Here is a 20,501-nt window from a genome sequence, read left to right as displayed (position 1 = left end):
GAATGGTCAATATTCGATTATCATCAGCTACGACTAGCTGAATCTGATGATTTCGTGAGTGTTGTTGTTACTTGTAACTGGGTAAGCCATGACTGAGCTTACTATTCTTCAGTATTTTGTTGTTTTGTGGCTCATGTAGCTATAAGTGTTGTGATGGATAACATTCTCCATGTCGTGAGCCATTATTTCTTAACTTTCTCCTTACTGCTTATGACTGGGTGTGACTTTGGTTTCTCCTTCATGTCGTAATTACTAATAAGATTTGTAAAGCCATTTTTTGCTATGTTATAGCCGTGACTTTGCATTTAGAATTATGGTAACTCCTTAACCTGTAGCTGTAACTCTGTATTTCTTCTCTACTTTTCGTGACTGTGTGTTTGTTGGGCCATACACAATTTCATTTTGTTGTTTTAATGTCAGATTCGGAGTTGTTGTTGGTATCTTATTAATCTCTTGAAAATTTTCAAAGGATTATCTTGTTGTTCTAATGTTCTGGTCCCTGTACACGAATAGATGTCTCCTCCGTATACCAAATTCTTCGATGTTAGGTGGTCAGGGAATGCTTACGAAAGAGTGGGACAAATTGTAGGCCTTGTGGGGGATGTACGGTGGCAAGACCAGGGTCGTACGGTGAGGAGTGCAAATGGCCATACGGAATAGGCAATTGCAAGGTCGTATGGTGGGGAGGAAGGAGAGTTGTACAGTGGCCACAAGCAAGAGTCTGCACTGAGGGTGCAGACTGTACAGTGTCTTTTTGCCAAGTATCTTAGGATGTCCTATCCCTCCTGAAGCCAATCCTTTGCCCTTGGTGTGCGACTATCTCCTAGAACTGTGTCGATGAAGGAGAGGGGTTCGTACCCATCTAGAGCTTTGAATGGTGTCATCTCGATGGACATGTGGTACATGGTATTGCAACAATATTCCCCTTCGTGTATCCATTTGACCCATGCCCATTGTTGTGTCGAAACGTAGTTCCAAAGGTAACCTTCGAGCCACTTGTTCACAATCTCCAGTTGTCCGTCTATCTCAGGGTGGTAACTAGTACTTGGTGATAATTTTGTCCCTGCCAAACAAAACAGTTCTGTCCAGAAAACACTGATGAATCGCTCATCCCGATCACCAACAATGTTTCGGGGTAAGCCGTGCAAACGAAAAACTTCTCTAAAAAATAGAACGACAACTTGTACGACCTAAAAACCTGAGGGGATGGCAAAGAAATGTGTGTACGTTGTCAATCTGTCAACCACCACAAAGATACAATGCTTTCCGTTCACTTTGGGAAGTTAGTTATGAAATCCATCGAGATACTTTCCCACTTATGTTTTGGAATTGGTAGAGGTTGCAATAACCCAACAAGTACAGTATGTTCAGATTTGTTCTGTTGGCAGACCACACACTCTTACATATTGCAATACGTCTCCTTTAAGCCCTTTTCCATGAAAACCTCTCCTTTAGACATCTGTACATTTTGAGGAAGCTCGAGTGTCCTGCCAAGGGTGAGTCATGTACCTCCAAGATTTTTTGCTTCAATTTGGATTCCGACACTAAAAATATCCGATTTTAGTAAATGATGTCATCCACCACTTTGTACCTATCATCCTAGGTGTTGTCATCCATTAGCTTACAAGCAAATGTGTTTTTGGAATATTCTACCAACAAATGTGCTTTCCAACTTGCTAAAATATGGGCTAGTAAGCAGATGGCGGGTTTCCTGGACAAAGCATCTACAACCATATTGTTCTTTCCTTTCACATACTCGATGTCAAAATCATCAAAAGCGTGAACCTTGCTTACCCATTTTTGTTGCTTCTCATTCAAGTCTCGTTGCTCCAGAAAATATCTCAAACTATTGTGATCCATACGAACAACAAACTTGGTACCCACCAGATATTGCCAGAACTTGGTTAGTGCATGTACAATGGCCAACATCTCTTTGTTGTAGATGGAATATAAGCGTTCTGATTGTGTAAGCTTCCTGCTCTCATAGGCTATGGGGTGTCTATCTTGCATCAGTACCATGCCAATGCCTTCTCCGAATGCATCGCACTCCATAATGAACGATCGAGTGAAATCAAGTAAACCAAGCATGGGACAAGTGCTCATTGCTTCCGTCAGCTTATCAAAAGTGAGTTGTGCCTTTTCATTCCACTGGAAGGACCCCTTTCTTGTCAGATTTGTTAGTGGTGCGCTGAGCTAAGAGAACCCCTTTACAAACCTTCGGTAATAACTGCACAATCCAAAAAATCCTCGCAACTCTGTGAGTGATTTTGGGAGAGGCCAATCAAGGATAGCCTGAATCTTCTTCTAATGAACCTGAACGCCATATTTACTAACAACATGTCTCAAGTACAATATTTTTGTCATACTGAATTCACACTTTGATTGCTTGGAGAACAAAGACTAATCCTTCATGATCTTTAGGACTTCATCCAGATGCTTCAAGTGCTTTTCCCATGCCCTGCTATAAATGAGAATGTTATCAAAAAATACCAGTAAGTACTTACACAATTGTTTGTTGAAGATGCGATTCATGCATGATTGAAATGTAACAGGTGCATCCGTTAGACCGAACGGCATGACCAAGAACTCATGATGCCTGTAGTGACAACGAAAAGCTGTCTTTTCCACGTCTTCCTCCCTCATGCCGATCTAATGCTATCCGGAACGGAGATATATTTTCAAAAAATAGATTGTGCAATGTAATTCATCCAACAACTCATCTATCCTTGGAATGGGATATCTGTTCTCTATTGTTTTTTAGTTCAACACACGGTAGTCCACACACATGCACATCGTCCTATCCTTTTTGACCAATACCACTGATGACGCGAAAGGGCTAGAACTGGGACGGATCCAACCTTTCTCTAGCAATTATTGAATCATCTTTTCGATCCCATCTTTGAATTTCTTGGCATGGCGGTAGGGTGTGGTTATGACCGGCTTGGCTCCTGCTTCCAACTCGATAGTGTGTTCAAACCCTCGATGAGGCGGTATGCCACAAGGAATGTCTATAAAAACTTTATCATGATCGTTGAAGATAATTTGGAGATCATCATCCTGGGGAGGTGTCTGTTCCCTTTTTGTAGGTTCTGTTGAGACAAAACAGTATGCAACCCAAGCAACGTCATCACGCCGAAGAATTGCCTCCATCCGATGTGTTGAAACTTCTCTCAAACCCTCATTTGCCACTTCGCGGAGAAAAACCTTCTTCCCATCGACAACAAAAGTGAAATCCATCTGTTTGAAGCTCTGACTGTATTCATCAAGTGTCTCCATCCACTGTATGCCCAAAATAACCTCCATGTCATCAAGGTCCAGTCTGAAGAAATCCTCGATCACCATGTGATTCGCCAGTGTGATACTTAGTTGAGGAATAAGGTGTGTGCAAGGCAAAGGAGTCCCTCTAGCATTCTTGACCTGAAATCCTGCATACGTCTTCGTAGGTAGACCTCTTCGTTTCACCAGAGATGAGTTTAGGAAATTTAGAGTGGCTCTGCTATCTAGCATCACCATAACCCTTTGTCCTTGAAGGGTTCCCCATACACGAAATACCGTGCACCTCAGGCTACCGACTAGGGCGATATTTCCTCCGCGCCGCACCAGTGCTACAATTCTTTCCGTACGGTTCAGACTAACCATTTTGGTGTCTTCGTGGGGTTGGTTGTCTTCGGAGGGTATATCTTCCAGTTCGTCCTCATCATCGAACACGACCTCAATGTAGTGGATTTTTCCTTTCCAAGGCATCTATGCCCAAGTTCTCATGGTCCTTTCGAGTTGAAACACAGTTTCTTCCTTTAGAGCTCCTGCCTGGTAGCTTTGTCCAACAACAACTTTCTCAGTGGAGGTTTGTTATCTTTATCCCTCGAAAACACCAACGGTTTGGAATGTAACTTCGTAAGGATCATGCTGTTGATGATGCCATACTCCTTGCTTTTTTAATGGCCTCCAACAAGGTGGCAGGATTGAACCCTTTTACCCAACCCTTCAATGGTTCTGTCAATCCATCTATGAAGAGCAATATCTGTCTTCTTTCAGAAATATTCATGACCAAAACAGAGAGTTTCTAAAATTCTGTAATGTACTAGTCAATCTATCCAGTTTGCCTCAGTTGTGCCAAATCTTTGAAAACGAGTTTTGGATCTTTACCGTCAAATCAATCTATCAATCTCTCAGTGAATTTCGCATAGGTATTTATTTGATCATGCCCTAGTGTGATGGTGTCGTGATGCCACCATTCATGCGCAACTCCCTCCTAGTGTAATGCCGCAAATTTAATTGCTTCTTCTCCTGGCATGGGATTAATCTGGAAGTATCTACCTTCATTACTCACGCTTGCGCAGATATGGATCTAGATTCATCAAATGGTAACAGACTTACTTTACTCAACTTCCTCCTGAGATCATCATTAAAATATCCTTTGTTTCCACCTCTCGAGTATCTCATTCTCAGATCTGAATAATCTTTACAGGATATATCTTCCTCAAAATTTGCATTCTTCCAATCTTCTCTCAGCTGTTCTTGCATTTCTTCAAAGGTCAATTGCTTCCCTTTGGGTGGTGTCTTCGTCCGTGGGGAAAAAGATGGCATGGAAGGTCGAGAGCGTGTTGGATGAGGGTTTGCTTTACCCGACACTAAGTCCGCGTTGTGACCACTTTGTTCTCAGGATATTTTATTATCTATCAACTTCTTGAGAGTCTCTTCCATGAGTCTCTAAGTATCATTGATCTGTGCCTGATTCCTCGCAAGTTCTCTTAGTAGTTGCATGAGTTTGGCAATTGTGGGTTCCGATTTGGCAACTATTATATCAATAGAATGGGTCCTTCTCTTATGGCTATAAACTCTCATTCATTGTCCACAGGCTGGCAAGATCAAAGCTCTGATACCACTATAATGTTCCAATCCCCGTACACAAATAGATGTCTCCTCTATATATCAAATTCTTCGATGCCAGGTGCTCAGGGAATGCGTATAGAAGAGTGGAGCAAACTGTAGGCCTTGTGGGGGATATACGGTGGTAAAACCAAGGTCGTACAATGAGGAGTGCAAATCGCCGTATGGAATAGACAATTGTAGGGTTGTACAATGGGAAGGAGAGTTGTACGGTGGCCACAAGTAGGAGTCTATACTGAGGGTGCAAATCGTTCAATGTCTTTTTGCCAGTCTGTAAGGTGATGGTATCAGGTCATACGGTATCTCTTGCTAGTCTATACAGTGGAAGCTTGCAAGTCGTATGATAAATGTTGTGGTATCTGTACGGTGTCTAGAATGCCCAAAAGGTCGTACAATAGGTGAGTCGTACAGTGTTGGAAGATGATGTTTGGTGCCAACCTTGAGCTCGTTTGATGGTGCAGATAAACGAACAAAATCGTGTTGTGGGAAAAGTAAAAAGAATACAACCATGAACAACTAGAAAAGGAGAAGTAAACACAGAGATAATCAAATAGTATTTGCCAAAAGATAGTGCTCCAATTTTCCAAATACGAACGAAGTATCACATGCAACAACGGAAGAGGGTGAGAGTTGAATCCCACTGAAACAGCACAAGCCAAATAGCGAAGATCTTTCTGTTCTGAAATGGCAAACAAAACCAAAACTCCAACAGGAATTTGCAGTACCAAGAAATAATCCAAAATGCATCCCTAAAGACTACCTACAAGCCGTGCTTAAATATCCGTCGAGGAAAACTTTCCGAAGGTGTACAAAGATAGCTGATGGCAACACAAACTACGGAAACAAAACAGAAATGGGTTCGAGATATATTAAATCAATCGACCCACTAACAATAGTTTGATTAATAATCTATTTTATGACAGCGATATTACAGCTGTGAGCTGTAAATTTCTTGCAAAATTTGTCATAATGAAAGAAGAAAAATCCCTTATCTTATTTCTGGTTTTTTTTCAAAAATATATCTAGCTATGACTCTGGTTTCTCCTTATTTCCTTGCACCATTGACATTACCTCATTCTGGTTTCCTTGTATAAAAATTTGACTTGCTTCAGCCAAGACATGTTCAGATTTTAAATTTTTTATTAGGATACAATGGCTATTTACTTTTGTCATGATCTTCTGAAAAATTTCTGCCATATTCTTTTTACATTCACTTATGCCATGATCAAAAGATCTCAAAAATGAAGACATATTCTGTTGTTCTGACATTACTCCATATTTTGGTATCTTCCATATACTTCTTTCCTGCTGTACATACTTGAATATTTTGCTCTTAACTGTAGTCTTATTTTCCATTTCTAACTCATCTTGTTGGCACCTTGTATTATTCTCTTTCTGCAACTTGATGTTTTCAACCCTATTACTTCATCTGAAACAAAAGGTTTCAAGCCTATTCGACTTGTCCCTTTAATGTTTGCCTCTTTTTGATATTAAAAATAAAAGGTTTCAAATCAAATATGACTCATCCCTTTAATGCTTTTGTTTTTCGTGACTATCCTCTTTCTCTGCTGATGTATATCTTTATTTTGCTAAGATGAGTAGCATGTTAGGACTGTGAATGTGAGGTGAAGTGAGGTACTAGTATTGCTTAGATCCATTGGATCTAACCTATCTTTCTTCATGAATGTAGGTTTAGATGCATGGAAAGGACGTAGTTCGAGGCAATGAACAGATGGAAGCAGATGGATACACCTCAACCAGTCATTACAAGCAATGATTGGTGCCCGTAACCTTTCCTCTCTTTATTCTTCTTTCATGTTATTCATTTCAGTAGAGAGGTACATTGTCAATAGATATAGACTACTCTCATGGTCAAATGTGTGAGAGAAATTTAATCCCACGCTTGTAAACATCAATTGTACCATCATACAAAAACATTGTATACTATTTCAATATGACTAAAAATGCTTTTTTTTTTTTGCAATTCTGAGTAGTGAGTATAACTTGAGAGTGCTAAACATTTGTCTATGTTTAAGTTTTGAATATATTTTTAAGGAAGAAATCGGGTCAATATCTGTTCGGGATATTTCAATATATGTTCTCCAAGGTGTCTGAATTGTTGGTCAAGTTTTGTTGTCAGAAACCCTAACACTTGCTTTGCCAATTTGGCCTAATTAGGCCAAATCCTCAAACTAGCCCTATAAGCGTTTGGCAAGTTGCTAAGAGAGTCAAAAATTAATCTTTTGGGATTTGAAAGAACTACCAAAAGGGTGTTTGAAAAGGCCATTTCTTTGTGTGGTCCTGTGTAGAAAATTTGAGATAAGTCCCAAAAATAGAGAAGGCTGACCTAATAGGAATTAGGCCTCCTAACTAGGTCTACTATAGCCAATTGTGAATTTGGGGAGAATGAAGGGATAGAACTCATCTAAATTGGTTGGATTTGTATTAAAAAGATGTCAAAGGTCCATTCCACCCATGGTAAATTATAAAAGCCCATCATAAGGGTTTTGCAAGGTATTTAAGGGTTGAACCTTAAAGGGAAATGCATGGTTTCAAAGGAGTCCAACAAGTGGGAAGAGTTAGGGATCAAAGAGGGGTTTAAAACATTGATACAAAAGACTTGGAATCTGTATCGAAGCCTTTACTAAACCTTAGAGTAAATATATTGTCAGAAGAAGGGTAGTTAGTTGTCCTTTTGGGCTTTATCTATAACCCCTAAGTAGTGGAGTTTGGTGTATCACCTAGTCTCTCCCCATCAATGCCATAGCAATATATATATATATATATATATATATATATATATATATATATATATATTACAAATTACATTGTCCCCATAAAGTGAGGACACGTTAGATTAAGGAAAAGGCCAGATATTGTACTGTCCCCTTTTAGGTCCATTCCAACTTTCTTGGAATGTTCTAATATTCTTCGAAAATGTCATCTTTAATATTTATCATAAAGGAATTTTGACAGTAGCAAGGAGTTTGTGCTGAAAAAGGTATTGTCCCAATTTTGATTGTGTTGAAGGTAAATTTATTGATATTTGTTGGCAAATGATAGTTATATCTGGACCATATTGGATGTAGGAAAGTTTTGGAGATTTTGTTGACACCAAAGGACAAGGATGCTCCATGTTAGGGTTTTATAAACTCCAGCCATAGCATTTTTGTGTTTCAAACTATGTTACCCAGAAATTCATTTCGATCCTTAATGGGAAAGTTTCAGAAATGGAAGCAGTTTCATGGATGGGAGGACGGTCGGGGACCTTTCCAAGCTGTCCCTGATTGGTTGGAAAAATTGGAAAATGTTTCCAATTTTTGGAAACAGCCATTGAACTTTTCCAACTTGCATTGACTATCCCCTCGATGGCTGGTGATGGCAAAGCCATCCTCTAAACAGATTGGAATTTCCAACATCTATTTAAAATAATTTGCAAGCTTTTTTGAATTTTGCGGCCCTAATATAATACAACCCTAATAGAAATATATTAAAATATATTATAAGCTTATATAAGTCAAAAACATTACTTTTTAGCTGATTTTGAATTGGAAATGGTCAATCATAAGTCAAAAACGTGTATAAGCTTATAACATTACAATACCTCTACATTCTATTGCTGGTTTTGAGTTGAGAAAACAAACAAGGAAACTGAGTTTGGTGCTGTGTTTGGAGAGACAAGGCAGCAGCGGTTGCACAAGCTTAGACCATTTTAGCTTTTCACTTCCTTTGGGAAGAGAAGGAAGCTATGTTTGAAGGCAGAGAGAGGGTTTGCCCTTGCAGAGATAATAATATTAAATTTCTCACTAGTTGAGCAGTCAATCTCAAAGGTAAGAATGTTAAAAAATTCATTGCTTAAAAAGATTCCACGGTTTTGTTAACCATTGATCATCAATTTATTAATGATAATCATGAAAGATCCCTAATGGATCTCTTCCGCTGATCTGCTGTAATTTTTATATTTTTAAATTTATTTTCCCTATTTATTAAAATTTTCTTGCAGAGCTATAGACAAAAGTTGCAGAAGGGTTTGATTGTTTTATATTTTTGATGATTTTTCAATAAGTAATAACAAAAGTACAATAACATGAACCAGTTTTGAAAATGTATTCCAATTACATTTAAAGCAAAGTCGCTTCAAGAAGATTTTTTGAATATACGCCTAATATGTAACCAGATGAAGATTTACAATAATATCTAGATGATTACAACCAAGAATAAAGCCAACCTGAAGGCGTGAAGGTGAAATATGAGCCCAGAAGGAAGCTACGGCCAAATCCAACTCTCAAATGTTGTACGTGGAAAAGTAGATGGCTGTCAGGCAGGACCGTACAGCTACAAAGTGCCCACACGTGGGTAAACTACCCAGACCCCAGCTAAAACTCTGACTCAGTACTGCGTTCCCCAGAAGAAACAATGCACAATCTCCACAATGCTTCTAACTCCAAGAATCCAGACCATTGTTTTGGGGGCTATGTCCCAAACAGGCAAAGCAAGTGGGTTTGGCATCCCAAATGTTGAAAGCTCAATCAGAGCAGAAAACACAAATCCAAGATGTAATATGTCAATAATGCCTTCGAACTTTGTCTTTACCTCCTTATAACCCACCAAACTTAGCTCAAACCCTAAAAGTGTCTCCATGTTGCATTAGGTTATAAAATAATATATTTCTCATTTTTAAAGTGGTCAAGCATCTAGAAAATGACCTTTTTCCCAATAGAAAGAAATCCGTTCACCGAAATGCTCTGAGTCAAAAGAGAGATATTTAGAAAAGTTCAAGATCTTTCCAACGAGCTATTACACCAAGGGATATTCACCCAGATGAGGCCAAAACCCCCTTATTACTCCAAAATGGCTATAACTTAGCCTTATTTAAATTATTAAAATGCTAACTCAGGAGAATATTTAAATATATTAAAATATTTCCCAAATAGCAAACTGATAGCCAAAACACCTCTACAAGGTGAAAATGATCTCGTCACCTCCTGTGACTGATGCCAAATAATCTGAAATAACTGACAGTCTCATCCCTCAAAAATAGGGATACTCCTAAAAAATAGGAATGTCTCCAAATCTCCCAAAACTGAAACCATAGAATGATCTCGTAGAGACTCAAGAATGTAACCCGTCTCCACCTCCTAAAATGTAGGAAACTCCTACAATTAAGGAACTGCTCTCCTACTGTCTGAAACTCCAGATCTGAACACTGTGTACCTTGACTGAGTCCCTAAACACCACTGCCAGCCTATGAGACTCTAATGATAGGCCAACTCTATCGTCTCTGATGTCCACTCTAGAAAGGGGACATGACAAATCAATGGTTAACAAAACTATTGATTCGTTAATCAGTGATTTTAAGATCATAGTTTAGTTGTTTACTGTTTTATTATTTTAAAATTTAATCACTGTGTTGGTTTAAAATTTAATAAAGAGTCTCAAAAAAAGGGGAGTTAAAAGCATTTTAGGTCCGAATACTTTTTATTTCCTTATTTTTCAGATTTTTCAATTTTGCATTATACCGTACCTTAACATAATTCTGTGATGATTCAATTTGATGCTATGTTCTTTGATGATTTGATGAATGACATTGATAATTTTGTTACTATGATAAATGCTACAATGTTATTGAATTCTGAGATTCGTGAATATATTTGAAAATTCAGATTTCTATACATATAGCTGTCCCTGTTATCCCCTACTCAGGCAAAAAAATGACATGGAAATCCGTTTCCCTGTCCACTTGAATCGCAAACTTGGGGTAACATAGGTTTCGAAACACTGGGCATCCATGTCTAGGGAAGAAAAAGGCTAGGTGTACCAAATGAGGCGCAAGTAAAGGCATGTAATGTGGCCATGGTGCAACCCAATTCCCAAAAACAAATGAATATAAATAAGCAGATCATAACAGCAAAGCTGGCTGCCACACAAGGTAGTGACATGAGGAAGGGGAAGCAATTCCTTTTAAGGAAGCATCCTGGGAGTTTGGAAGGAAGTGGAACTTCATTCCTGGATTAATATCTTCAGAAAAGTCTGGGACACGTTAGCATATAAGAAAAGATAAAGCTGCCAATTGAATATTTGGATGAGTACACAGAAGGAATGGCAATTAAATGACAGATTTCATACTACATAAGGATTGATTCAGCCATTCAGTAGTTTTGTAACAGAATCACAAGGTTTTAAATCGAATAAGATACCAATTTTGGCAAAAAGCAACACTCTGCTGAGCATACAGTCTTCATTTCCATGGAACTCTACTGGTAAATTTTTATGCTATGACAGGGTAAGAGACATCAATTAATGTGTTGAGAGATTTTAATGAAGCCCAACTGATAACTTACTAGGCTATACAACAGAAAGAAGAGATCTAATCAGCAAGGTTCTAAACTTCTATGTATAGAATTATCACAATTGTAAAAATTCTGTAACAAAATTTCAGATTAGCTCTTGCCTATTGATATCAATATTACTGGCATGAATCAGCAGAATTCAAATAAGTAGAGTGTTGATGGTTTTTTTGACGGATTGTCTACGACATATATAGCATGACAACTGTATGATAAGATGTTGATAAGTTATTCAAGATCTACAGGTATTTGTGATTATGTTCATCTGGAATTGATATTGTTGAAGCTGTTCCTGACACTGAATTCATAATTTTTTTATCAGTACCATGCTCTATAGTTATTTAACATAAATGAGTAAGTTAAATTTGAAATCTTTTCCTTGTGTTTGTGCTAAATTCCAATATTCCTAGGGACATTTTTCAAATGTGTTTGATCTCCAAACATTTACATAATTATCAAAGTACGACAAAATGATTACAATCTGATACATATATACTAAATTTAAATATAAAAACAAATTTTCAAGACTAGATATCTCATACAATCAGTAATTCATTCAACTTGACACTATTTTATCATTTATTCCTAAAACTAATAAACAGACAAGATTAATGATGCATGTTAAGAGATGGCCAAAAATGTGACACCACATAACCTAAATGGTACTGGAGGGTGTGTCTTAGAAGCATCATTGATCATGCTAAAAAGTTTACCTTGCACACTGCATTTTAAATGAGAGCTACCTGATTCGTTGTTGGGTGACTAACTGTGAAGTATTGGCATGGGTTTTTGTTGCACTTGGGAATGCAGGTTGATGGGAATTCAGAGGTTGTAGAGCACTGGAATTAGCAAAAGGCAGTGAATCATTTTCTGTTGGAAACATTGGTTTTCTCTGGTGTTATAGAAGGTTTCGATATCATACTAGGCTAAGCGGTCCCAGGAAGGATCATGACAGACCTTCCAAATTAGTTCTGGGTATAGTGAGGTCCATGGACATCTTAAATGCTCAGAGATTGCTGGAATTTGCCTCCAAACTGTCCTTGTTGCGACTAGGTGATAGATATGCCTGCTGTAACAATTTCTATCTTCAAAAAAGACATTGACAATCAGTTTTTACTCACTGTTATGTAAAAAACGACCTGTGTTAATGAACTTATTAGCTCTTCTTATTTGTTGACTGGTCAACGTCTATTGTGAATAATACAAGTGACAAATACATAATTACAAAGCTATCCAATTGTAGAGATGACTGACTGGGTTGAAAAGTTCTTGGGTGTGTGATGATTTTGCCGTGTGGAACTCAGATCTACAATGCGTCAGTTGTTACGCACAGCACTAGGTTTTCACCTCTAATAGTGGTTTGGGCATGCAATCAGCCATACATTAGCAGCCAAGTTGACTGGAATGTCCAGGAATGGTCTGAGATCAACTTGCATCAATCTTCTTCCCAAACAACCTGAGACATGGAAAACTTTGATAGCACTTGATTTGAATACAGCAGCACAGTTTTTCCTCCGCAAATTAGTTGGTATAAGGATTTAAGGACTGATGGCACTCCCTGCTTATTCACTCCACCTCAAGGTGCCTTGGAGAAGGGTATCGTTCCACCTAGGGCAGTCAATCAACAATAACCATAGAATAATTCGTTGTTCCCAAAAACAAGTTTTAAAATGTCCCTCATATTGAAGTTTATACTTGTTTGTAAGCCCTGCAAATGAATGAGACATCCTAAGAAGAAGGATAGACCAAGTCAGCCCACAAATATTATTATTGACTTTCAAGATTTGAATCAATTCAATACAAATACGCATTTAAAATAATAAAGATTTTTATTATATTAATATTTTTTGTATTTATAAACATTTATATTTAATCAAAAGTTCTAATTTACACCTCCTAGGTGTCAGCAACGTGAGTTCAGCGTTGTCATTGATGTCAACCTGATGTGAGTGGATGTCAACCTGAGCTGATTGATGGAGGTCCTTAAGTAAGTGTTCAGATAGTCTTCTGATCCCTGGTGATAGTATTCAGTGAGTATTTGTTGTTTCTGGAAGGTGGCATCATTGGAAGCTTCAATAGGCCAGAAAGAGTATTTTAAGTCTGCATGGGAGAATGCTTCACATTCTTTCATAGTTGAAGATGATGGCTTGTGGTTCAAGATATAATGTCTATGTTTTGTAGATATTGAATTGGTATGTTTTCAGGTTCTCGGGTGTTCAGTTGAAGTGGTTGGTATTTGCAATTTTCTATTAGTGTGATTGTCTATAAGGTCTGGTCCAGAGTATGATTTGCATTGCTCTGAAGCATCGTTTGCAGTTCTGAGGACATGTTCCAAATGTTTCTGAAGTGTCTGAAGAGAAGTTATGATGTTATGTTTCCCGGCATTGTTGTTAGTGTTGGTCTTTGTCAGACTCGTTTGGTTTTCTTGTTTGGATCATATACTTTTGTCTGGATATGCACTGGAGGCTGAGTTTAGATGTTGTTAGCAATCTTATTGTGGCCTGTGAAGATGTTGAGCTATTTGCATCAGATGATATTTTTGGGCCAATTGGTTATTATGCTACATTATTTTTCTACACATTACGTTTGAGGCCAACTTTGAAGGTAGTCTTGTAGAGTGTGATTCATATAAAACATTTTAAGAAGATGTTTTATGATGTATTTGGTTCCATTTTATCCCCTCAAGAGGACTACATTTACAGCAATTGTTCATGGTGACCAACATGATCTAAATTATGTGTAATTTATTTGTGGCCGATCTAGTTGAAAATTTTGATTATTAAAAAATATATATACAGATGCATGGATGTACAATTTGCAGTGTGGATGGAATGTGAATGATGTGGAAGCATATGGCATAAAGAAGTGTGAGGATCATGTGTGATGTGCTCTCATAATCATATCTTTCAGTATGACAAAGTTTTGAAGCAGCAGATGTGTGTGTTGTGTTTGTCATGAAGTTGGACGCTTAGACACAATCGTTAAAGGACAGTTTCATGTTTGGAGACTTTGTTCATTTCCATTTTTCTTATTCATATGCCTGCTAGGAGATGGTGTTCGGGAGCTTGCGCATATCTATAATTTTACTTGAAGTAGTAAGCTTCAACCTGCAAGTCCTTTTTGAAAATTGTCCTAGGATCATGTGTCTCAACTTGCAAATCTATTGTATCTCAAACTAAGATTGTGCATCTCAGCCTGCAAATCAAATAGGAGCAATGAGCTACCATTTTCTTGAGCCTAAAACTATGTCATATTCAATTTTCATAAATCAAGTGTGTTTTCAATGTGATTTTTCCATCATTGGGTTTTCCATATAAAAGTCTGATGTTCATGTGTATGTTGTTCATTGCTTTGTCTTTCTTTGATGATAAGTTGACCAAAATTAATCGATGAATGTTTGTGATAGAAAAAGCTTAAGGATTTGCTCAAGACTAATCAGTACAAGGAAAAGTGGACAACCACCAAATATTATGGAGAACCTTGTTTCTTGGCATCTTTTCATTTATATCCACAATGGCCTCGGGCTACAAATCCGCTTCCTTTCATCACCAAGTAAAAGCAATTCTACTAAAGGGGTGATTTGTTGTCGAGGAGCCTCCTTAAGGCATAATATATGCATAACATTATTTATTATGTTGTTCTATGGGAGTTTCTACTCATGCAGCCCCACTAATCCTAATTGTGATGATGTTGATATACATATAGTACTTGGAGAAACAGTTATAAAAAGATGCCAAGCTCTCATCCTTACTAGTATAACCTGAATATTAGTTTGCACAAATGATGCTCCTAGGTCAACAAATATTATTCCATAAAGGACAAAACAAAAACATGTAGGTAGAGAGAAAAAAACAAAACAAATTTGCTTTCTCTATTGATTCATATGCCAAAAAGACAATGAAGGCTTACTCGTTACCTCTTAAAACTATCAAACAGTGCAATCTTTTCAGAACAAAAAGTTAGAGATCAATTTCTTTGCATGGAATCTAAATTTTAAAATTCTTGAAAGACCTATTGTGTCCAATTGATTTGTGTTCATTTTCTTTAAAAGCAACTATCTATTTAACTACGAAAGAAACTTATTCTACTTTGGAATAAAGCAACAGCCTTGTCATAAATCTTATCATAAAACACATAAGAGGAATTGCCACATGCATGATGATCCTTTTTGGCCCATAAACATTTGTGACACAAAATCATATTCATTATAGAAAACAGACAAACCAAAGGGGCATACCATGACCATTCGACCTTTGGCTTCCAAATAATCTTTCAAATATCTTGTTAGCTGCAAAAGCATATGTTTAAGAACATAAGTGAACAATTCACAAGCAACCACAACGAAACACACAAATACAACATCCTAAGATTAAACAAACAAACAAAAAATTATAATCCATAAAATGGTGCAAAAGAAGGCACCACTATGAAGCATAATCACAATAGTTGAAAGCTTTTAAGTTTTTCAGGACAAAACTAGTTAATTCACTCTACTTACCAAAGAATTGTGGTAATGTTTTTCTAATGCTCTTTTTGGATTTTTTTGATGCTCAAGTAATGCCTGCAAATTACAAGATTAACCAATGAAAGTGAAAACTCTTTTATACAGTTCATTGCACAACAATTGTGAAGACCCAACTAAACTGTGGAAATATATTTTGGAACAAGAATAAAAAATAGTTAAGAACTAAAGACTCAAAAATAACAACTAATTGAATCCAAAAATCATTTTCACCAAACTAAAAATAATATGAAAAACAATAAGAAGAAAAATGTCTCTGAAGTAGCACATACTCGTAGGCATAGGCCAAAAACCATTGATGTGTTGTTAATAAAGTTGCTTTCATTGAACCTAATGCCCTGTATGACAGAACCATGACATTAGCTTTCAACATATGAAAATAAACACTAACATATTAACTATTTAGCTTTCTTTGGCGTAACTGATTACATTGATTATAAAGATTTCAAGCTATTCCACATATCAATCACGAGGACTCATAGACATCTTACAATAAAGCTAGCAACTAGCTGTGTAGATGGTGAGTCCGTGTAATTATTAAGTTCAGTTCAAAGCAAAAAAAAAATGATAAATTTTACTATATACAATGCTGACGTGTAAGATTTATAAATAGTAAATACCATTAAAAGTTAAAACATATAGAAACAAAACAAGTTGCGACAAATATCAGTAAGCAAGTTGCTTTGTTACATTATTTATGATTAAAAGCAACTGAACCATCAAATAAAAATTGTATGAAGCATCAACACATTCCAGCATTTGAAAGCTGTCAAATTAATTGGAGAATTCTAAAACATAAGAGATATGTTTTTAACAGGGAAGACACAAGATTAATAGAGAGAAAAGAAAAAGCCCAGAGAAAACAAAACATGTTTAGTAAGAACCTGATTTCCAGTTTTCTTTTCCTTTTCTGCCCCAGCAAGGTCCACAATTGTCAACACCGCTTCACGCAGCTTGCATTCATTCTCCTGGCCATCTACCACTTTGGAGCTACTTCGAATATTGATGATACACTGTGATCGGCTGTTAGCATACACAAGCGTATGACCATCAAAAGGCATTTAAACCATGAAAAGTACATCTTTTCTGAAAGCAATTAATAAAATACCAAAAAAAACTACAATCAATGCAATGCAGTGTACTTCCAACATGAAAGCAATGAATAAACATTGTTACATCCAAGCAGATGTTCCATTTAAGGAAATGTATTATGATCTGCAAATTCTTTTCATGACTTAGATTCGGTCAAACAAAAAAGTCAAAGCTGCTTGTCCTTTCAGCCGACATTATCCACCCATTACCATTGATAAGTTAACATTTTTAAAATGCAAATAGACTTGGAAAAAGTGAATATAAGCCAAAGGAAAAAATTACATGCATCACAGGCAAATTCTGATAGAACAATACAATAGTATATTGCACATAACAGAACACGTTTTAATTATGAATATAGAATTGTAAAGGGCATATAAGTTGAATATACCCAAGTTCTCAAATGATGCCAATGAATATTACAGAATTATCTAGAAACTCAAAAATTGAATATAGCAAAGCATTACTCTCAGTAGTAGTTCCCCAGATAATGCTGGTTAAAACATTCATAAGGAAGAATCAAGCAATGACAGTACCAACATTTCGTACAATATCTGCAATGATTCTAATGAATAGAAAAATGCCTCCACAAAATTTGTGTACCTCAACCAACTCTCAAGGAAATGTCTAATTTCTATTTGAATGCTTCAATTTCATATATTATCAAATGCATAATTAGAACCTCCAACGTAATCACATATTCCACATAAGTTATGAATGCAAATATGGCAATCAATTTCTTTAGAATTTGCAAAACAATAATGTTCTCTTTGTTACATGTTTAGTCTAGTTACTCAATTCAAAGCTTGAGCCCATCATTCATGTATAAAAATTTATTACATCTGGAATTTGATCATTTGACTATAAAAAATAGTTCATCTTGATTGATCATTAGAGTGCAAGATGAAGATCATAATCTTCTAATATATCGTATACCTTTATCAACTATCATATTTCCAGTACACTAAACAATGCTTTGTGAATGGAAACTATACAATTCCACTTCTCTTTCTAGATTCCTCTCAATCTTTAGTCACACTAGAGTTTTGGTTGTAACTCATCTTTTCCTATCATCCCTTGTTGCAATTGCCGAAGGAATCAAAAGAAGAAGAATTATCAGCTCGTCATCCTAGCTAGCATGTCTTCAATTCTTCCTTCCAAGTGATGCTATTCTATGTTAACACCTACTCATGCAATGCTTGGCGATTCGCATGATTCTTCTCTAGCAGCTTCATTAGGTCTATATCATGCAAGCATCACTCTACGCAACACCTTATCAAACATCTGGGAATGCAGTTCTACATACAAATCTCTTATGTGTCACCATAAACTTCTATCATCCTCAAGGATCTTACATCTTTGGCATAATTACCACAGGAAAAACCTTCAACATGAGAGGGAAAACCCAATCACAACAAAAATATTTAATTATTGAATAATAAAAGGAGTTTGAACAATACAATGTTGAAACTGAAACAATAAAAAATTTGCGTACGAATCTACAAACACTAAACCAAAGTAACGAGAATCGGAATAAAATCGAAAGCGGCAAGGCCAAATCGAATCGTGAATCGACCATGAATTGGAATCGAATCAGCCATGAATAGGCAAATTTAAAAAACTCTTGAAATTTAGAGATTTTAATAATTTACAAATTATTTCATACACCCTCTATTGGATACAACTTAAACACACTATAACATCATCAAATAGAAGCTTCATACATAAACATGAAACATAAATGATAAATCCATCACATACGTAATTATGTTACACATTAAATGTAAATTGTACGTTGTAGCTGAAATAAATAGAAATCATAGTATCATAATGATTCAAATCATAGAATGTATGTAAGATGAAGATCCATAAGACATCAAATCATAAATGTATGTGAGAATCAAAGATGAAGATCCATGAAACGTATCTCTATCAATATCTATAAACAAAATGAAAAAATAAGGCTCTAGCTCAACCCTCATCATCATCCTCGAGCTCAGTCGCAGCCGTAGCCTCTAAGTAACCAATCTTTGCCTTCTAGAAAGGCATTTAAGGTAGGTCCTAGAGGACTGTTGAGCCATAGCCCCCGCATGTAAGATGGGCTCACATACAACATCACTAGGGCCTCCCCAAATGGACTTTTGATCTCTTTGGTGCTCTTCCTTCTTGCTGCTTGCAAACCTATGGTTTTTCTTTTCTCTTCTTTCTCACTTTTCCTCTCTTCTACTCATGCTAAACAATTAGAAGGCCCTTTATGATTAAAAAAAAGAGGAGAGGCAAAAAAATTAAAAATTAAAAACATGTTTTTATTTTAAAAAATTCTTCACTTTTGGTTGCACGTGCAGGCAATTCATGAGGTTGATTCGTGCGATTTTTTGCATGGATCGCATGAATCAGCAATTCATGCGATTCATGACAAAAAATCAATGACTCAATTCACCGGCTCCAAAAAAATTGTCATGCATGAATCGAATCGCCAAACCGGCGATTCCGGCACTTTCAGGGCAATTCTCAAAACTATGCACTTAACAATCAATACAAGACATAGACTAACCAAAATCATTGAACCTGTGATTTATAAAACTCCGCTAATAATACAAGTTACTACAACCATTCATCGCCGCAAGGAACATACACAAAACAAAATAATCTCAGAGCTGATACATCCCACAATCTTTGTAAATTATACAAGATTAAACCCAACTACCATATAAGAGGCAAACACTTCATTCAAAGATACCTGTGTCAAATCAAATTGTTGATCCACATGAAGGGACTCCTCAATATCATGAATCAATTGTCTATTCAATGCCAGCAACGCATAGGTATATAAAACGATGACTAAATCAATTTGAAAGAACAGAGCATTTAACTAGTTTCAAATGTCACCAACTAACATTGGCAACAACCAAGAATGAATAAGAAACAGATCATGTGAATGCATAACTAGCAACCTCGAAATAAATAACTATCTCAGACATAAATGACTGTCTTAGAAATTGGGAGAAAAATATCTCTCAAAGCTATATCTCCAACACTCTGTCTTGGCTAGAAATATTCCTGCCATGGAATCTCTCAACAAGACACCCACAATGGCTACACCCATTTGTAGAAAAGAGTTTATCAAAGAATCTCTCAACATGATAGCATCTGGAATCTCTCACATGATGTCCACCATTGCTACTCCCATGTGTGGAAAGAAGCATGTACACAAGTGCCCATCATGAAACCACTCAACGCGATGTCGTCACGGAATCTCTCAACATGACATCCATCATGGCTACTCTCATGTGTGGAAAGATTTATATCTCTCAGGGGCTTCCACCTCATATTTCTCTTTCATAGCAAATCTTCATGATGATGTAACTCCCTCTAAAGCCCTAAGCACTTGCATTAACCTCCTAACTTCCTCGTTCAAGATTAACTACAATGCTTTCTTTAGAGGAACAATTACAAACACACAAGTCTCATAGAAATATGCATAAAAGACCAATATCTCTCACACTGGAATAACAAAGAGCTTCACACAACTTTGATTATCACAATAAATTATAGTTGCCTCCAACATTTGACCAAACAAAGAACTTTCAAAGCCACACTGCTTCTTAAGCTTGTTGGTCCTCTACAAGGGACTTGGAACTTTTCATTTG

At 36.7% G+C, this 20,501-nt stretch overlaps 1 protein-coding gene across 2 annotated transcripts in view; it reads right to left on the bottom strand.

Annotated features, from left to right (window-relative positions):
- LOC149538989 (ATP binding microtubule motor family protein) overlaps positions 1-20,501 on the bottom strand; it is a 172,559-nt gene that overhangs the window by 100,153 nt on the left and 51,905 nt on the right. For both annotated transcript variants that reach the window (XM_089800375.1, XM_089800376.1), the window contains exons 5-8: positions 16,644-16,782; positions 16,032-16,097; positions 15,736-15,798; positions 15,475-15,525 (exon numbers count right to left, since the gene is read on the bottom strand). In XM_089800375.1, coding sequence (XP_089656501.1) covers positions 15,475-15,525; positions 15,736-15,798; positions 16,032-16,097; positions 16,644-16,782 — 319 coding nt within the window. The remainder of the gene's footprint in view (positions 1-15,474; positions 15,526-15,735; positions 15,799-16,031; positions 16,098-16,643; positions 16,783-20,501) is intronic.

Source organism: Cupressus sempervirens, chromosome 9 (assembly GCF_028749045.1).
Source record: "Cupressus sempervirens isolate cs-2001-9-10 chromosome 9, ASM2874904v1, whole genome shotgun sequence".
Taxonomy (NCBI): domain Eukaryota; kingdom Viridiplantae; phylum Streptophyta; class Pinopsida; order Cupressales; family Cupressaceae; genus Cupressus; species Cupressus sempervirens.
This window is presented reverse-complemented; position numbering and strand designations above follow the sequence as displayed.